This window comes from Mesoplodon mirus, assembly GCF_964341445.2.
Source record: "Mesoplodon mirus genome assembly, chromosome: 4".
NCBI lineage: Eukaryota > Metazoa > Chordata > Mammalia > Artiodactyla > Ziphiidae > Mesoplodon > Mesoplodon mirus.
In genome coordinates, this window is record NC_138979.1 from 18,928,993 (window position 1) to 18,945,807 (window position 16,815).

The 16,815-nt window shown below is 42.5% G+C and overlaps 1 protein-coding gene across 1 annotated transcript in view; it reads left to right on the forward strand.

Moving 5' to 3' along the window:
* Positions 1–16,815, forward strand: part of PDSS1 (decaprenyl diphosphate synthase subunit 1) — a 53,334-nt gene that overhangs the window by 25,503 nt on the left and 11,016 nt on the right. The window contains exons 6-7 of the mRNA XM_082616656.1: positions 3,225–3,336; positions 3,432–3,541. Of these exons, the coding sequence (XP_082472782.1) occupies positions 3,225–3,336; positions 3,432–3,541 (222 nt within the window). The remainder of the gene's footprint in view (positions 1–3,224; positions 3,337–3,431; positions 3,542–16,815) is intronic.

The window sequence follows — 16,815 nt, forward strand, 5'->3', positions numbered from 1 at the left end:
AATGGGAGCTACTCTTCATCGTGGTGTGCGGGCTTCTCATTGTGGTGGCCTCTCTTGTTGCAGAGCACAGGCTCTAGTTGCCTGGGCTTCAGTAGTTGTGGCACGCAGGCTCAGCAGTTGTGGCCCGCGGGCTCCAGAGCGCAGGCTAAGCAGTTGTGGCACACGGGCTTAGTTGCTCCGCGGCATGTGGGATCTTCCCAGACCAGGGCTCGAACCCGTGTCCCCCGCACTGGCAGGCGGACTCTCAACCACTGTGCCACCAGGGAAGCCCAGTTCATGTATATTTTAAAGCATATTTCCACATTATTATATTAGCATTTCTTGAAGGGGGTGTGTAGAATGTGGCATCTTGTTTAAGGGTGTTTAAATCATGGGTTGAGAAAGGGGATAAAATTCAGCAAATAAAAGGGAAAACCCACAGGCCTTCTGGGAGCAGGCATCTCCCGCCACACATGCCCCTCCCTCGGCCATCCTGCCCATTTGAAGCACAAACAAAACATTAATGTGAATGAGGTTTCCCTCTCCATACCTTCCCCGCCCTCAGATGTCTGTAATACCTGGTTCCCACCTGTTTTCTAATCGTATTCAAAGAAGAAATATACCTTAATTATTATCTTTACATGCTGGTTTTTCTTTAGCGCACATGATTTTGTTAAATCTTTTTATTCCCGATTTTAGATGAAAAGGTTTTGTGTCCTATTGACAATTCCATACGTCAGAATGTTGGTAAAAAAGGATGGAGTTTCATTTTGGAGAGGCCCTGGGTAACTCTATGACATGTCCTGCAGTCTGCTGTGTCTGTTTTCAGAGCCTGTCCTTAAAGCTTTATACTTGAACCCTTGGGCAAAGGGGGAGGATTAAGTGAACAAGTTAAGATTTTTCTCCTGACTGGTCCCCTCTGTGACTGCCTCTGCTGTTGGGGTCCTCCATCCTTTTTTTTATTATTACTAATTAATTTATGGCTGCGGTGGGTCTTTGTTGCTGCGCGCGGGCTTTCTCTAGTTGTGGTGAGCGGGGGCTACTCTTCAACGTGGTGCTTGGGCTTCTCATTGCAGTGGCTTCTGTTGTTGTGGAGCATGGGCTGTAGGCGCGCAGGCTTCAGTAGTTGTGGCTTGCGGGCTCTAGAGCACAGGCTCAGTAGTTGTGGCACATGGGCTTAGTTGCTCCACGGCATGTGGGATCTTCCCGGACCAGGGCTCAAACCCATGTCCCCTGCATTGGCAGGCGGATTCTTAACCACTGCACCACCAGAAAAGTCCCGGGGGCCTCCTTTAGAAGACCATGCTTACACTGTCACCTGCCTCTTTCAGCTGCAAGGCTGGTCTGCCCTGCATGGGGCCACCTGCTAGTCTCCCCTTTTTTGCCCGTCAAACAAAACTGCTGTGTTACCAATAAAAATCCATTCATACAGCACCTCCTCCGTGAATCTTCATTCCCCTGTTTGGGTCCCTATCCCTTCTTTCCCTTAACCCCTCACCCCAGCCACCCCCAGTCTGGCCAGCTTTAGTTCCAAATGCTGGAACCTTTTGGCCTCTGGGATCCCCAGGGCCAGGAGAGGAAAGAGGCAAAAGCCTAGAGATCCTGAGCCCTCACCTGCTAATGATGTAGGGTGGATGATGGATGTGTGTGTACCTATAAATCATAATGTGTACAATGACTTTATTTTTTTTATTTTTGGCTGCATTGGGTCTTCGTTGCTGCGCGTGGGCTTTCTCTAGTTGCGGCGAGTGGTGGCTACTCTTTGTTGCAGTGGGCACGCTTCTCATTGCAGTGGCTTTTCTTGTTGCAGAGCACGGGCTCTAGATGTGCGGGCTTCAGTAGTTGGGGCGCATGGGCTCAGTAGTTGTGGCGCACAGCCTCAGTAGTTGCGGCACACAGGCTCAGTAGTTGTGATGCACGGGCTTAGTTGCTCCGTGGCATGTGGGATCTTCCCGGAATAGGGATTGAACCCATGTCCCCTGCATTGACAGGCAGATTCTCAACCATTGCGCCACCTGGAAAGTCCTACAGTGACGTTATAAGTGTATATTTACATTTACATCAAGATACTTTATACAGTATATGTTATATAAAATGATTAGTTGGTAAACATACTGAACATCACTAATTTTAGATACTAGAGAACTAACAGACAGTAAAAACTTGGGACTTCCCTGGAGGTCCAGCAGTTAAGACTCCACACTTCCACTGCAGGGGGCACGGGTTCAGTCCCTAGTTGGGGAACTAAGATCCCACATGCCATACGGTGCAGCCAAAAACAAAAACAACAACAACAAATAAAAAAACTTAAAATGTGGTTATGTTGCAAATTCTGTGGATTAAAATTCCACAAACTCTATCATTTATAACTACTCTATAACACCTATCCATATCTTTAAGTATGCAAATTAGTGTATTTGAGTACAGCATGTAATTCGGTCATGAATAACTTATAATTAGTTGCAAATACAATGCAGACGTTTATTCCCAATCTAAAGAAGATTGGGAAAATATTGATTGGTGTTCAATGAAAAAAATATTTTGTCCTGGAATGAGGGGCAGTGTAATAGCGTTCTAAGAGCATTGAACTTGGAGCCAAGATTCCTTGGTTTAGTTTTCACTGAGAAAAGCATGGGTTGGGCCGTGCTCTGGTGCGTACTAAGTACTAGCTGGATAATTCCCGCTACATGCCCTTAGGAGTTTGGTAAATAGGAAAAATGTGGGAAGACAACAGTATCCAAGGGGTGCTGTGCTCACAGAAGATCTGAGTGAGGGGTCTAAGTGAACTTCCTGCAGGTGCCGCCTGAGCTAATTCTGCACATGACTCTGCCAGGTGATGAAGGGGAAGGACTTTTTTGAGCAGAAGAAACAGTGAGTGCAAAGGCACAGCCACATAGTTTGATGGGAGAGCAAATGGTCCAGTGTAACTAAATGAAGGCAGTGACATTTTGCTGGGGCTAGGGATGAAGCCAGAGGGTCAGGTACTTCCGTCTCTAGGCATTCATTTCTTCAGCTCTGGAATGGAGAGGCGGACGGGGTCATCTCTGAGAGCCCATCCGGTTCAAACAGTATCCCAAATCTGTAGCTGATTATAACATAATCCTGCTGAGGAAGAGGAAGGGGGAAAACTTATATCCAGGATGACCCCTACCTCCCATCCTGTTTCTCTTCTGAGAAGTTAACTTCATTGTTGGCTCTGATGCTCAGATACTTTTCTCTGAAAGTTTTCTTCTCTTCTTTTCTAGGCTGTCCTTGCTGGCGATTTAATTCTTTCTGCAGCATCGATAGCTCTGGCACGAATTGGAAATACAACTGTTGTATCTATTTTAACCCAAGTGATTGAAGATTTGGTGCGTGGTAGGTTAATTCTGACTTTTCTTCTTTTTTATTCAATCTTATTTTTTTGCCAAGCAAACAAAAAACCCTCACATGACCACTTTCCTTTTTTATAGGTGAATTTCTTCAGCTCGGGTCAAAAGAAAATGAAAATGAAAGATTTGCACACTACCTTGAAAAGACGTTCAAGAAGACTGCAAGTCTGATAGCCAACAGTTGTAAAGCAGTATGTACGTTCTGTCTCTTTTCAAGTTAAAAACAAACAAACAAACCTCCTAGTTCTTTCTTGGGAGCTAATTCTCCTAGAAAAAATTTCACTGGAGAACCTTAAAATAGTAACCGAAATCCCAAGAGGTCATTGAGAAAAGAATTGCATCCCCAGACAGTGGAGAACTTCTGCTGAGGTGTCCATTTTTGCTGTCTTCTTTTGCTATGCAGACATCAACTTTTCACCTTTCATCCCAAGAATTGAATCAAAATAAGCTTTATAATATATTCCCCAATCTAATTTCCAAATGGTATAACATTTTTTAAAATTAATTAATTTATTATTTTTGGCCGTGTTGGGTCTTTGTTGCTGCATGTGGGCTTTCTCTAGTTGCGGTGAGCAGGGGCTACTCTTCGTTGTGGTGCACGGGCTTCTCATTGTGGCGGCTTCTGTTGTTGCAGAGCACGGGCTGTAGGCGTGCCGGCTTCAGTAGTTGTGGCACGTGGGCTCAGTAGTTGTGGCTCGTAGGCTCTAGAGCGCAGGCTCAGTAGTTGTGGCGCATGGGCTTAGCTGCTCTGCGGCATGTGGGATCTTCCCGGACCAGGGATCAAACCTGTGTCCCCTGCGTTGGCAGGCAGATTCTTAACCACTGTGCCACCAGAGAAGTCCCTAAATGGTATAACATTTTGAACAACTTATCGTAAATAGTTTCTCTCGTGATTATCACACACACAGTTTCTTACGTTTTACGTATAAAAAGTAATGAAGTGCTGTGTTCTTAAGTATAATATTGACCTGGGAGAAAATATATAACTATCAGATTGTACTGGTGGTCTATATACTTTTCTTATGAGTAGTAGATCCTCCCAGTTATATGAAATATAGACAAGCCATTTTCCTTCCGAGTATAAATTGAGTGTGAACCATAACTTTTTTTACCCCTTGCTTTCTCTTTGGCCTTCCCTTTACTCTTCGCATAGTTTTTCTTTTTAAAAATCAGTTAGTATTATCCTTAATCTGTAGACTAAACTGTGGTATTCACTGCTAGCCCATGAATGAGACAATTCTCTCCATAGAAATGTTCATCTGACTGTCTCTCAGCCTAGCAGATATAAATGAGATGAAAACTGGGCAAGAGTCCCTTGTAATTAAAGCAACAAGAAAGGAAGACTTCTAAGGGCCAAATGTCAATTGCTGTCGTGATACATAATTAACATAATTACATAATTATGTAATAATTATACCATAATTACAGTTAAAGAGAGCTTTTTCTCAGGCCTCTCAGGTGAAAAAGTCCTTTGCCAGTAGTGCCTCTATTTGGAAAAGTGTCAAGAAATGTGTAATTTGTAAGCCAGAAAAGAATGAGAGCAACATTTCTTCCTAAAAAGACCTAAGTGAAACCCTAAGGAATGTGAATTATGTAGAACATGCTGGCCACAATCTCAGCCATTTTTGTCTTTTTATTGAAAGAGCATTTTCTTTTTTTTTTTTATTATTATTTCCAAGAAATTGCGAGTGTAGTTTTCTAAAAAAAGAGAGACAACAATATGATAGACACTAGAATGCTAAATAAAAGAATAACTGATTTAAAATGGGGGCCATAAAGCTGTGACCTTAATCCTTCATTGGATTTTGATGCCAAAATCTCCATGAAGATGGAGACCCATCCTCATAAGGCACATTACTGTGTTAGGGGAAGCTCAGTAACAACTTCACAGGCCTGAGGCTGCACTTAGAAGCACTAGCACTTAGTGGGGCTGTTGGAACTGGAAAACCTGAGGGTCATTGTCCACACAGGCCCGGGGCAGCAGCGTGACACTGGAGCCAGAACATGAAGTAGCGCACTCAGTGATCGAATCCTACAAGGGCCCGCAGAAGTGGAGCCACGTCATCAAGGAAAGACTTAATTCACTCTCCTCTGCTTAGGAAGCCACAGACAGGATAGCACTTGTATTCGCTTATAAAGAGGACCTCATCCTTCACAGATTAGCAAGTTAAAAGTGGACTTGCATATTAATATGGCCCGAACCTCGTTAAAAATGAAATGTTTTATACTGTCCACGAGGAGGCATGCTGGCCTCACCCCAGAACTACCCACTTTTCATGCGGTGTCTTCCTAAGCTCCAGAGCTGTTGGAATAATAAAGCAGAATCTTAGTGTGAGCTCTCTGAATAAAAGTTTCTATATTTAAGTGCCTATGGGTAGAGATGTTCCAGAGGTGTTATATATTCAGAATTGCTATTTTTGTGCAATCTTGGTACTTAAAATGCAAAGACGTGAGCTGTGAAAGAACGCATGCAAAGCAAATTAGAGATGCCAAAAGGAAGGAGTAAGGAGAATTTAAACGTCAGAATCATTATAGCAGAACTAATGGAATTCCAAGATGTTACGGGAATTTGAAGGAAACTTAATAGCTTAAAATTCATTGTCCTAAGAGCTATTTAATGGAAAATAGTATTAAGATTAAGAGAGGGCTGTTCAGGATTGCTTTGGGACACTGATTGATGTTAAAAATAGAAGTAATCTTGAAAGATGATTGGCTCCTTGTTTCTACACATAGTCATGCAAAATACGTTGTGTAGCTTACCAATGAACACTATGCCTCGTTCCCCAGAAAATCTGATGGGAATGAGACCAGAGGGGCCAGAGGGGTCTGGTGGCCCACCCGGTGTTACTCAGTCAGACGGTAGCTGAGCTGGGATTTGAACCCAGAACTGGGTATGATAATCCTACAGGTTCATGTATTTTTCTCATTTCTTTCTGAATTTCTTTTCTCTCGAGTGCTGCATGTGGCCTGGAATCAATTGACTGTCTTCTTGTTACCTCATTTTCAAAGCTACAGAGGGCCACCACAGAATTTCGGTTTGTGGGTCATATCTGCTGAACACCTATTTTTGGTTATGATATTCCTATCTAATCTACAAATAGACCTTATTCACATTTTAACAGTTGTTGTAATATTGTTATATTAGTAACAAATGGGAAAATTTTTTTCTGGCCCAGGATCTCATGTGGCATTTAGTTGTCAAGAATCTTTCTTTTTTTTTTAATTGAATTATAGTTCATTGGTAGTATAGTTGTGTTAGTTTCAGGTGTACAGCAAAGGGATTCAGTCATATCTGTATCAGATTATTTCCGCCATAGGTTATTATAAGATATTGTATATAATTCCCTGTGCTATACGGTAAATCCTGTTGCTCATCTGTTGTACTTATAGTAGTTTGTATCTGTTAATCCCATACTCCTAATTTATCCCTGCACCCTATGGTAAACATAAGTTTATTTTCTATATCTGTGAGTCTGTTTCTGTGTTGTATATAGATTGATTTGTATTGATTTTTAGGTTTCACATATAAGTGATATCATCTATTTGTCTTTCTCTGACGTCACTTAGTATAATAATCTCTAGGTCCATCCATGTTGCTGCAGATGGCAATATTTCATTCTTTTTTTGTGGCTGAGTAATATGCCATTGTGTATATATACACCACATTTTCTTAAACTGATCATCTCCTGATGGGCACTTGGGTTGCTTCCATGTCTTGGCTGTTGTAATAGTACTGCTATGAACATTGGGGTGCGTGTGTCTTTCTGAAATAGAGTTTTCGTCTTTTCTGGGTAGATGCCCAGAGTGGGATTGCTGGGTCATATGGTAGCTCTGTTTTTAGTTTTTTAAGGAACCTCCGTACTGTTTCCATAGTGGCCTCACCAATTTACATTCCCACCAACAGTTCCCTTTTCTCCACACCCTCTCCAACATTTATTTGTAGACTTTTTGTTGATAGCCATTCTGACCAGTGTGAAGTGGTACCTCATTGTAGTTTTGATGTGCATTTCTCTAATGATTAGTGATGTTGAGCATCCTTTCATGTGCCTGTTGGTGATCTCTGTGTTTTCTTTGGAGAAATGTCTATTTAGGTCTTCTGCTCATTTTTTGATTGGGTTGTTTTTTTGGTACTGAGTTGTATGAGCTCTTTGTATATTTTGGATATTAACCCCTTAATGGTCACATCATTTGCAAATATTTTCTTCCAGTCCATAGGTTGTCTTTTCTTTTTGTTGATGATTTCCCTTACAGTACTGTGCAAAAACTTTTAAGTTTGACTAAGTCTCATTTGTTTACTTTTGCTTTTATTTCTTTTGCCTTGGGAGACTCATCTAAGAAAATATTGCTGTGATTTATGTCTAAGAATTTTTTGCCTATGTTCTAGGAGTTTTATGGTGTCATGTCTTATATTTAGGTCTTTAAACTATTTTAAGTTTATTTTTGTATATGGTGTGAGGAGTGGTCTAAGTTCATTGACATACACGTAGCTGTCCAGCTGTCTCATCACCATTTGTTGAAGAGACTACCTTTTCTCCATTGTATATTCTTGCTTCCTTTGTTGTAGATCAACTGACCATAGTTGTGTGCGTTTATTTCTGGGTTCTCTGTCCTGTTCCATTGATCTATCTGTTTTTGTGCCAATACCATGTTGTTTTGCTACTATAGCTTTGTAGTAGTATTGTCTGAAGTCTGGAAGGGTTATGCCTCCAGCTTTGTTCTTTTTCCTCAGGATTGCTTTGGCAGTTCTGGGTCTTTTGTGGTTCCATGTAAATCTTAGGATTAGTTGTTCCAGTTCTGTGAAAAATGTCATGGGTATTTTGATAGGGATTGTATTACATTTGCAGATTGCTTTGGGTAGTATGGCCATTTTAACAATATTAATTCTTTCAATTCGAGACTGGGATATGTTTCCATTTCTTTGAATCATCTTCAGTTTCCTTTATCAATGTTTTATAGTTTTCAACGTATTGATTTTTCACCTCCTTGGTTAAGTTTATTCCTAAGTTGGTTTTGGGGTTTCTTTTTCTTTTTGAAGTGATTTTAAATGAGGTTTTGTTTTGTTTTGTTCTTTTTTTTTTTTTTTTTTTTTTTTACTTTTTCTGATATTTCATTGTTATTGTAAAGAAATGCAACAGACTTCTTTTTATTAATCTTGTATCCTGCTACCATGCTGAATTCATTTATTCTAATAGTTTTTATGTAGAGTCTTTAGCATTTTCTATATAGAGTATCATGTCATCTGCAAATAGAGACAGTTTTACCTCTTCTCTTCCAATTTGGATACCTTTTATTATTTTTTTTCTTGCCTTTTTTTTTTTTTTTTTTTAACTACAGATTCTATTTCACTTCTAGTGATCGGACTGTTCAAATTATCTGTTTCGTCTTGACTTAGTTTTGGCAGGCTGTATGCTTCTAGAAACTTGTCCATTTCTTCTGGGTTGTCCAATTTCTTGGCATAACTGTTCATAGTATTTTCTCATGTTTTTTAGTATTTCTGTGATATCGGTTATTACTTCTCTTCTTTCATTTCTTATTTTGTTTATTTGGGTCCTCTCTTTTCTTCTTGGTGATTCCTGGCTGGAGGCTTGTTGATATTGTTTATCTTAAAAAAAAAAAACAAACAGCTCATGGTTTTATTGATTTTAAAAAATAATAAATTTATTTATTTATTTTTGGCTGCATTGGGTCTTCGTTGCTCTGCAGGCTTTCTCTAGTTGTGGTGAGCGGGAGCCACTCTTTGTTGCGGTGTATGGACTTTTCATTATGGTGGCTTCACTTGTTGCGGAGCATGGACTCCAGGCACGCAGGCTTCAATAGTTGTGGCACGCAGGCTCAGTAGTTGTGGCTCGCGGGCTCTAGAGCGCAGCCTCAGTAGTTCTGGAGCACAGGCTTAGTTGCTTCATAGCATGTGGGATCTTCCCAGACCAGGGCTCGAACCCATGTCCCCTGCATTGGCAGGTGGATTCTTAACCACTGCCACCAGGGAAGTTCCTATTGATATTTTAATCTCTCTTTTATTTTTTTCTTCTCTGATCTTTATATTTCTTTTCTTCTGCTGACTTTGGGTTTTGTTTGCTCTTTATCTAATTATTGTAGGTGGTAGTTTAGTTTGAGATTTTTATTTCTTGAGGAAAGCCTGTATCACTCTGAACTTCCCTCTAAGAACTGCTTTTGTTGCATCCTGTAGATTTTTGTAAGGTTGTGTTTTCATTTTTGTTTGTCTTGAGATATTTTCCGATTTCCTCTTTGATTTCATCATTGGCCCATTGGTTTTTCAGTAGCATGTTGTTTAGTCTCCATGTGTTCATTTTTTCCCCCTTTTTCTTTCTGTGGTTGATTTCTAGTTTCATAATGTTGTGGCCAGAGAACACGCTTGAAATAATTTCTGTCCTCTTAAGTTTGTTGAGGCTTATCTTGTGTCCTGGTATGTGGTCTGTTCCTAGAGAATGTTCCATGCATGCTTGAGAAGAATGTGTATTCTGGGTTTTTTTAGATGCAGTGTCCTGTAGATACCAATTAAGTTCAACTGGTCTATTGTGTGATTTAGGACCTCTGTTGCCTCATTGATTTTCTGTCTGGAAGATCTGTCCATTGATGTCATTGGGGTGTTAAAGTCTCCTACTATTATTGTATTCCTGTCAGTTTCTCCCTTTATGTCTGTTAGTATTTGTTTTATGTATTTAGGTGCTCTTATATAGGGTGGATATATGTTAGCAACTGTAACATCCTCTTGTATTGATCCCTTTATCGTTATATAATGTCCTTCTTTGTCTTTCTTTATGCGCTTTGTTTTAAAGCCTGTTTTGTTCAATTTGAATATTGTTATGCCTTCTTTCTTGTCCTTCCCATTTGTATGAAATGTCTTTTTTCATCCCCTCATTTTGAATCTGTGTGCCTTTTGCCCTGAGGTGAGTCTCTTGTAGGCACTATATTGTAGGTTTTCGGGGTTTTTTTTTAATCCATTCTGCCATTCTGTGTCTTGACTGGAGCATTTAGTCCATTGACATTTAACGTAATTATTGACAAGTATGTATTTATTACCATTTTAAACCTTGTTTTCCAGCTGATTTTGTAGTTCTTGTTTGATAATTTCTTCTTTTTGTTTTTCCTTTTGTGGTTTCATGGTTTTCTTTTGTATTATGCTTGAGTTCCTTTCTTTTTTGGTTTTTGTGAATCTGTTGTATGTTTTTTATTTGTGGTTACCCTAGTGTTCAAGTATGTAGACTCATAACAATATCTACTTACTTTAGACTGATAGGTTCAAATATATTCTGAAAGATCTACATTTTTTTACTCCTCTCTCCCATATTTTGTGATTTTGATGTCCTATTTTACATCTTCATGTTCATCGTTTTGCTGTTAATTGTAGTTATAATCATTTTTACAAAATTTTTTGATTGTTTTTTAATCTGTGTGCTGTCTTATTTAAGTGATCTTCAGTCCTTTTATATATATGCCTTTCCTATTATGTTTTTCTCTTTCCTATAGATTCTTGCTTCTTTTCTATTTAGAGAAAACCTTTCAATATTTCTTTTAGGGTAGGTTTAGTATTGATGAGCTCTTTTAGTTTTTGCTTGTCTGAAAAATTCATTCTTTCTCCTTCTATTCTAAATGATAATCTTGCTGATTAAAATACCCTAGATTGTGAGTTGTCCCTCTCAGGAATTTGAATATATCATGCCACTCCCTTCTGGCCTGCAAAGATTCTGCAGAGAAATCAGCTGATAGCCTTATATGAGGGGTCCCTTGTAACTGACTCTGTTTTTCTCTTGCTGCCTTCAGAATTCTCTCTTTAGCTTTAACTTTTGCCATTTTAATTGTGATATGTTTTGTTGTAGGTCTCTTTGGGTTCATCTTGTTTGCGATTATTTGTGTTTCCTGTACGTGGCTATCTATTTCCTTCTTTAGGTTTGGGAAGTTTTCAGCCATAATTTTTTGAAATGCATTTTTGGTCCCCTTCTCTCTCTCTTCTCCTTCAGGAACCCCTATTATGCATAGGTTGGCACGCTTTATATTATCCCATAGATCTCGTATGTTGCTTTCATTTTTTTTCATTTGTCTTTCTGTGTGCTGTTCTGATTGGGTGATATCCATTATTCTATCTTCCAGATCACATATTTGTTCTGCGTTATTTAGTCTGTTTCTAGATTGTTTTTTATCTTGATAAATGATGTGTCTAATTTTGATTGGTCCCTCTTTACAGTTTCTAGTTCCTTGTTATGGTGGTCAGCATTTCTTTCAATAGTTTTTCTTAACTCCTTTAGCATTTTTATTACCTCCTTCTTGAACTCAGGGTCTAGTAGACTGGTGAGCTCTGTTTTATTGGTTGTTTTTTCAGGGTGTTTCTCTTGTTCTTTTGGGAGTAATTCCTCTGCTTTTTCCATTTTACTTAACTTTCTCTGTTTCTACGAATTTAGGAGAATCAGTTGTCTACTGTGGTCTTCAAGGGGTGCTTTTATGTGGGAGTGTTCCCATGTAGACTGTGAGTCCAATATTTTTGGTGTGAGGCCTGTTTTTGGTGTGGGTGCCAGCCATGTCGTAGAGGGTGCTGGCTATTATCCCCTTGATAAGGGGTGTGATTGGTGTTGTGGTGACCAGAGCCTGCACTGGAAGTTGGGCGGGACCTCCTCTTTGCTCTGTGGCTGTCAGAGCCCTGTCAGGGGCAAGGTCTGCTCCCCAGGGCTTGGAGTAGGTGCCCTAAGGGTTGGGTTCAGTAAGGCTCTGTTGCCCTTGAGAGCGTGCTCTGTTGCAAAGGAGGTGAGTGCTGAAGCAAGTGAGGCCCATGTGGCCACCATGAAACTATGCGCCACCGGTGCCGGCATCTGCACCTCTGCCCAGAAGTGGCCCAAGGTCATGTCCCTTTCTCTGCTGTGTTTTTTCCAGACCTAGTGCTAGGCTGTGGTGTGGAGTGGGCTGGTGCTAAGGGCTGGAGCATTGTGGCTGCAGGTGGCTGTGCTGCTGCCTGGGGCTTGGACTGCCTCTCCCAGGACCTGTTGGCCCCAGAACCGGCTCCAAGCTGCGGTGTGGGGCGGGCAAACCAGAGCATAGCTGCTGGGGAACGAATTGCTGCGTACTCCTCCCCAGGGGCTGTCCGCCCAAGACGAGCATTTCTGTGGCATCACCCGGTGTGTGCACTAAGTCTGCATACCAAGTCCACCACTGACGGACCCACCTCCACTATGTGCACGCAGACAGTGGGCTCTGAGGTTCGGCCTGGACCACGCACCAGGCCCTCCCGGCTGTCTCCATGCAACTAGACCACGTCCTCTCCAGGGCCCGTCCACCCCTGTCCTCCTGAGGCTCAGTGCCTAGCTGCTGTTTATACTACTAGCCCCGTCTGGCGTGTGTTTTGGACTGGGAGGTGTGGTGAGGTGGCAGGTGGCAGTGCCCGTCTGGGCTGTGCCTGCGGGCAAGCCCGCACACACGCACTCCTCACGAGCAGAGTCCAGGCCCCTGCAGCCCCTCTGTCTGTCCCAGTGGACCTCCCAGCAGACGGGGGCTCCCCAGGGTGAGGGCCTGCCTTTGTGGACCTCTCCTCCTTCCCCATCCCTCCCAGGGGCACCAGTTTCATCCTGATGCCTTTTTTTTTTTCGGCCTATGCAGTTACGTAGAGATCTTTTTTTGTAGCTCTAGTTGTATGTGAAATCTTCTGCCAGTTTGCAGTTGGTTTCCTGTGAGAATTGTTCCACGTGTCAGTGTATTTTTACTGTGTGTGTTTGTGGGGGGAGGTGCGCGCCACGTCTTCCTGCTCTGTCGTCTTGCTCCTCTCTCTGTCCTGGATCTTCGGTCTCTTCTAATCTGGAACAGTTTCTCAGTCTTTCTTTGTCCTTATATCACCTTGATATCTTGAAGGGTACAGGCCAGTTATGTCGCTGAGCCCCTCAGGTTGGGTTTGTGTGGTATTTCTCAACATGGGGTCCAAGGCTGTGAATTTGGGGCAGGCACACCACAGGAGCCATGCTGTGCCTTCAGGTCATCCCATGGGGAGGCCGGGTGCACCATGTCCCTTTGTCCTGTTACCGGTACATTCATTTTGATCACTTGGTTAAGGTCGTGTCTACCAGGTTCTTCCATTTAAGTTTACTGTTTTTCCCTATTTGGGGGAAGTATTTTGAGATTATGTAAATGGTTCCGTTTCATATCAAACTCTGACTCTGGTTTTAACATCTATTTGTGATTCTTTCCTGAGACAGTTGCCAAATGACGGTTTAATTCCGTCATTTCTTCTGCACATCACTTCTACAGTAGACTTGGTGTTTTATTCTAAGGAAGAGCTTATCTATACGGACTCTTGGGTTCTATTTTAGTCTATGGATTATAACCATTACTGGTATTTTAATGCTCAGTTGTCCCATATTTGGCCAATGGGAAAGGCCCTTCAGCCTGACTCCTGTGTCCTTTTAATCTGTCCCTGTCATTCTTTCAGTACTTCGTTAATTTCTTGCAGGAGATATTCCAAGCTTGTCTTGTCCTCCCCAGCGCTGGGATCCATCATTTCTCCAAGGGGCACTGGTTCCTTTTGGTGGAGAATGGTATTTAGAAACCAAGACCTGGACACCGGGTATCATCGCTCCTAGGCTCTCCCAGTGGACAGAGCTAGAGAATGTGTGTGTGTGTAAATCTATGTGGACATGTGTATAGCTGTGTCTTTCTCTATCCATCTGTGTTTATTCAAACCCCTGAGGTACCATATTGTTACCATACTATAGGTTTCATGATTTATACCAACATTCTGTCTTTCCTTACTTGTAACTTCCTTCCCCAAAAGTAAGAAACATGGACCCCATTCTCCACAACATATTTATTTGCTCAATCCTAGAATATACCATACGGGGTTAAAAATTGATGGCTCATATCTCTGTGAAAAAACCTAGTAGTTCAGTATTTATAGTTCCTTTTGTCTTTAGCTTGAGGATAACATTGTCAAAGTTCTGTGTGCAAAATTTACCTTTCTCCCTGTCTCGCTGCAGTGGTTTTATTATTTGAAACATAGTTCGGTTCCTTTTTATTCCATTTTAGGGATTCCCGTCCATTCTGACTGATTTTGTGCTTTGGTTTCGAGGTGATTGTTGTTTCTAGCATGTGAAGCATTAACGTGGCTCCGGAAGTCAAGTGTACAAGAGGTGACTGCCCGCTCATCCCTTTCACCCTGGCCCTACCCGATCCTTTCCACCCACCCTGTAAGTCACCAGTCTCCTTAGTGTCTGCTTCCTCCTTCCTGTGTTTCTTTTTACACAAATGAGCACATACATGTATGTTATTTCCTCTTCTTTCTTACAACAAAAATCAGTAGTATACGCTACTGCTTTCTGTGTGGCTTTTGCATTTGCTTTCTGCAGTTAACAGTATACAGTGGATGTCAGTCCATGCCGATTTGTAGACTCTTCCTCTTTTTAAACAGCTGCATCGTATCCCACCGTGTGGACATGGCATGGTTGACTCAGCATTCCTGTATACAGACATCCCGATTTCTGATGTAACTACAGATAACACTGCAGTGACTAAGCTTGTGCAGGTGTATTTTTGGGTTGTTAGAGGTGTGCCTTTGGGCTCTGTTTTAAAGTAACGGTGTATGTGGTTTTGTTAGAATCTATCAAACGTCCCTCCATGAGGGCTGTGTGTATGCGTTTCCACCAGCAGTTTAGGGGCAGGTCTTGCCTGTTTCCCTACAGGTACACTAACTGAATGTGGCCTCAGACTTTAATATTTGACTGTCTGATAGGTGAGAAATGGTATTACAGTGGGGTTTTAATTTACATCTCTCCTTTCTGAGTGACGTGGAACTCCTTTTAAGATCCTTAAGGGCTGTTTTTATGTCTTTAATATTTGTGAATTGTCTACTCATGTCTTTTGCCCATTTTTCTAATGGGTGGTTGGTCTTTTTTCCCTCTCAGTTTTAAAGAGATCTTTATATATTAAGAATATTAGCCCATCATCTGTGATAACTATGTTGAAAATGTTCTCTCACAATATTTTCTGTTGGTTTCTGACAACAACCCGTTTTGATATTTTTTGTGTAATGGTGGAGCTCCAATAATCTCCATTATTTTTATTTATTATTATTATTTTTTAATGTATTTATTTATTTTGGCTGCGTTGGGTCTTCGTTGCTGCGCATGGGCTTTTTCTAGTTGCAGCGAGCAGGGGCTACTCTTTGTTGCAGTACGCAGGCTTCTCATTGCGGTGGCTTCTCTTGCTGTGGAGCACAGGCTCTAGGTGCATGGGCTTCAGTAGTTGCGGCGCGTGGGCTCAGTAGCTGTGGCTCGTGGGCTCTAGAGTGCAGGCTCAGTAGTTACGGCGCACAGGCTTACTTGCTCTGCGGCATGTGGGATTTTCCCAGACCAGGGATCGAACCCACGTCCCCTGCATTGGTGACAGATTCTTTTTTTTTTTTTTTTTTTCTTTTTGCGGTATGTGGGCCTCTCACTGTTGTGGCCTCTCCCGTTGCGGAGCACAGGCTCCGGATGCGCAGGCCCATCGGCCATGGCTCACGGGCCCAGCCGCTCCGCGGCATATGGGATCCTCCCAGACCGGGGCACGAACCCGTATCCCCTGCATCGGCAGGCGGACTCTCAACCACTGCGCCACCAGGGAGGCCCTGGTGACAGATTCTTAACACTGCGCCACCTGGGAAGTCTCTCCATTATTTTTAATAAATAATACCACAGTACATATATTAACTCTTATGGTGGTGTAAACACACCCTTTAAAGATAGAGATGCTCGATAAATGTCAAGTGCTGTGCCCCTGCCAGCGTAAACAGGACTTTCTGACCTTTTTGAGGCAAGGCGTAGGAGAGTCTCCTGAAAGGTGTGGACCTTCCCCCCAAAGACGCACGTGTGCACCTCGTGGCCTGGCTGCGGGCCTGCTTCAAACAGAACAGTTAGCTGAGCTCTGCTTTCTTTTACCGAATCACTCTTGGTTCTCCACCCTTCTCCAGAAAGATTTGAGGCATCTCTGTGATGCTGAGACAAGAAGCATTCACTTCCGTCAGCACACCTCTTGGCCGTTTTGGGGGTTGCAGTGCTTCTGCCTTTCCTGGTCGGGTAGGACAGATCCAGACAGTCCTCACCTGGGTCGGGGGAGCAGGCCTCTGCAGGGGTGAGGGGTGCTCTTTGCTCTGCACTGGTGCACATCGAGCAGAAATGTCCCTTCCCAGCCTGGGGGCCGGAAGCTGCCCGCTGAGGAGTAGCGGGCTTCTGCGTCCGCGCCTGTGAGCTGCAGCAGGCAGCGCAGGCAGACCTCAAGGCTTTGTGCGTCCTGGGCCACGTGACTTGGCCTCTCTGAGCCTTGACTTTGAGGCCCTTTGGAAGCAGTGTAGCCGAGTGATGAAGAAGAGTCTCTGGAGGAGACCTCCTGGGCTCAGTCCTGACTCCACCGTCTCCTTGTCCTGCAATGTCTGGTCCCCTCTGTGTCTCAGCAGCTGCCTCCTCAGTGAGTTAAAATGGGAGAAATCGGAATAGCG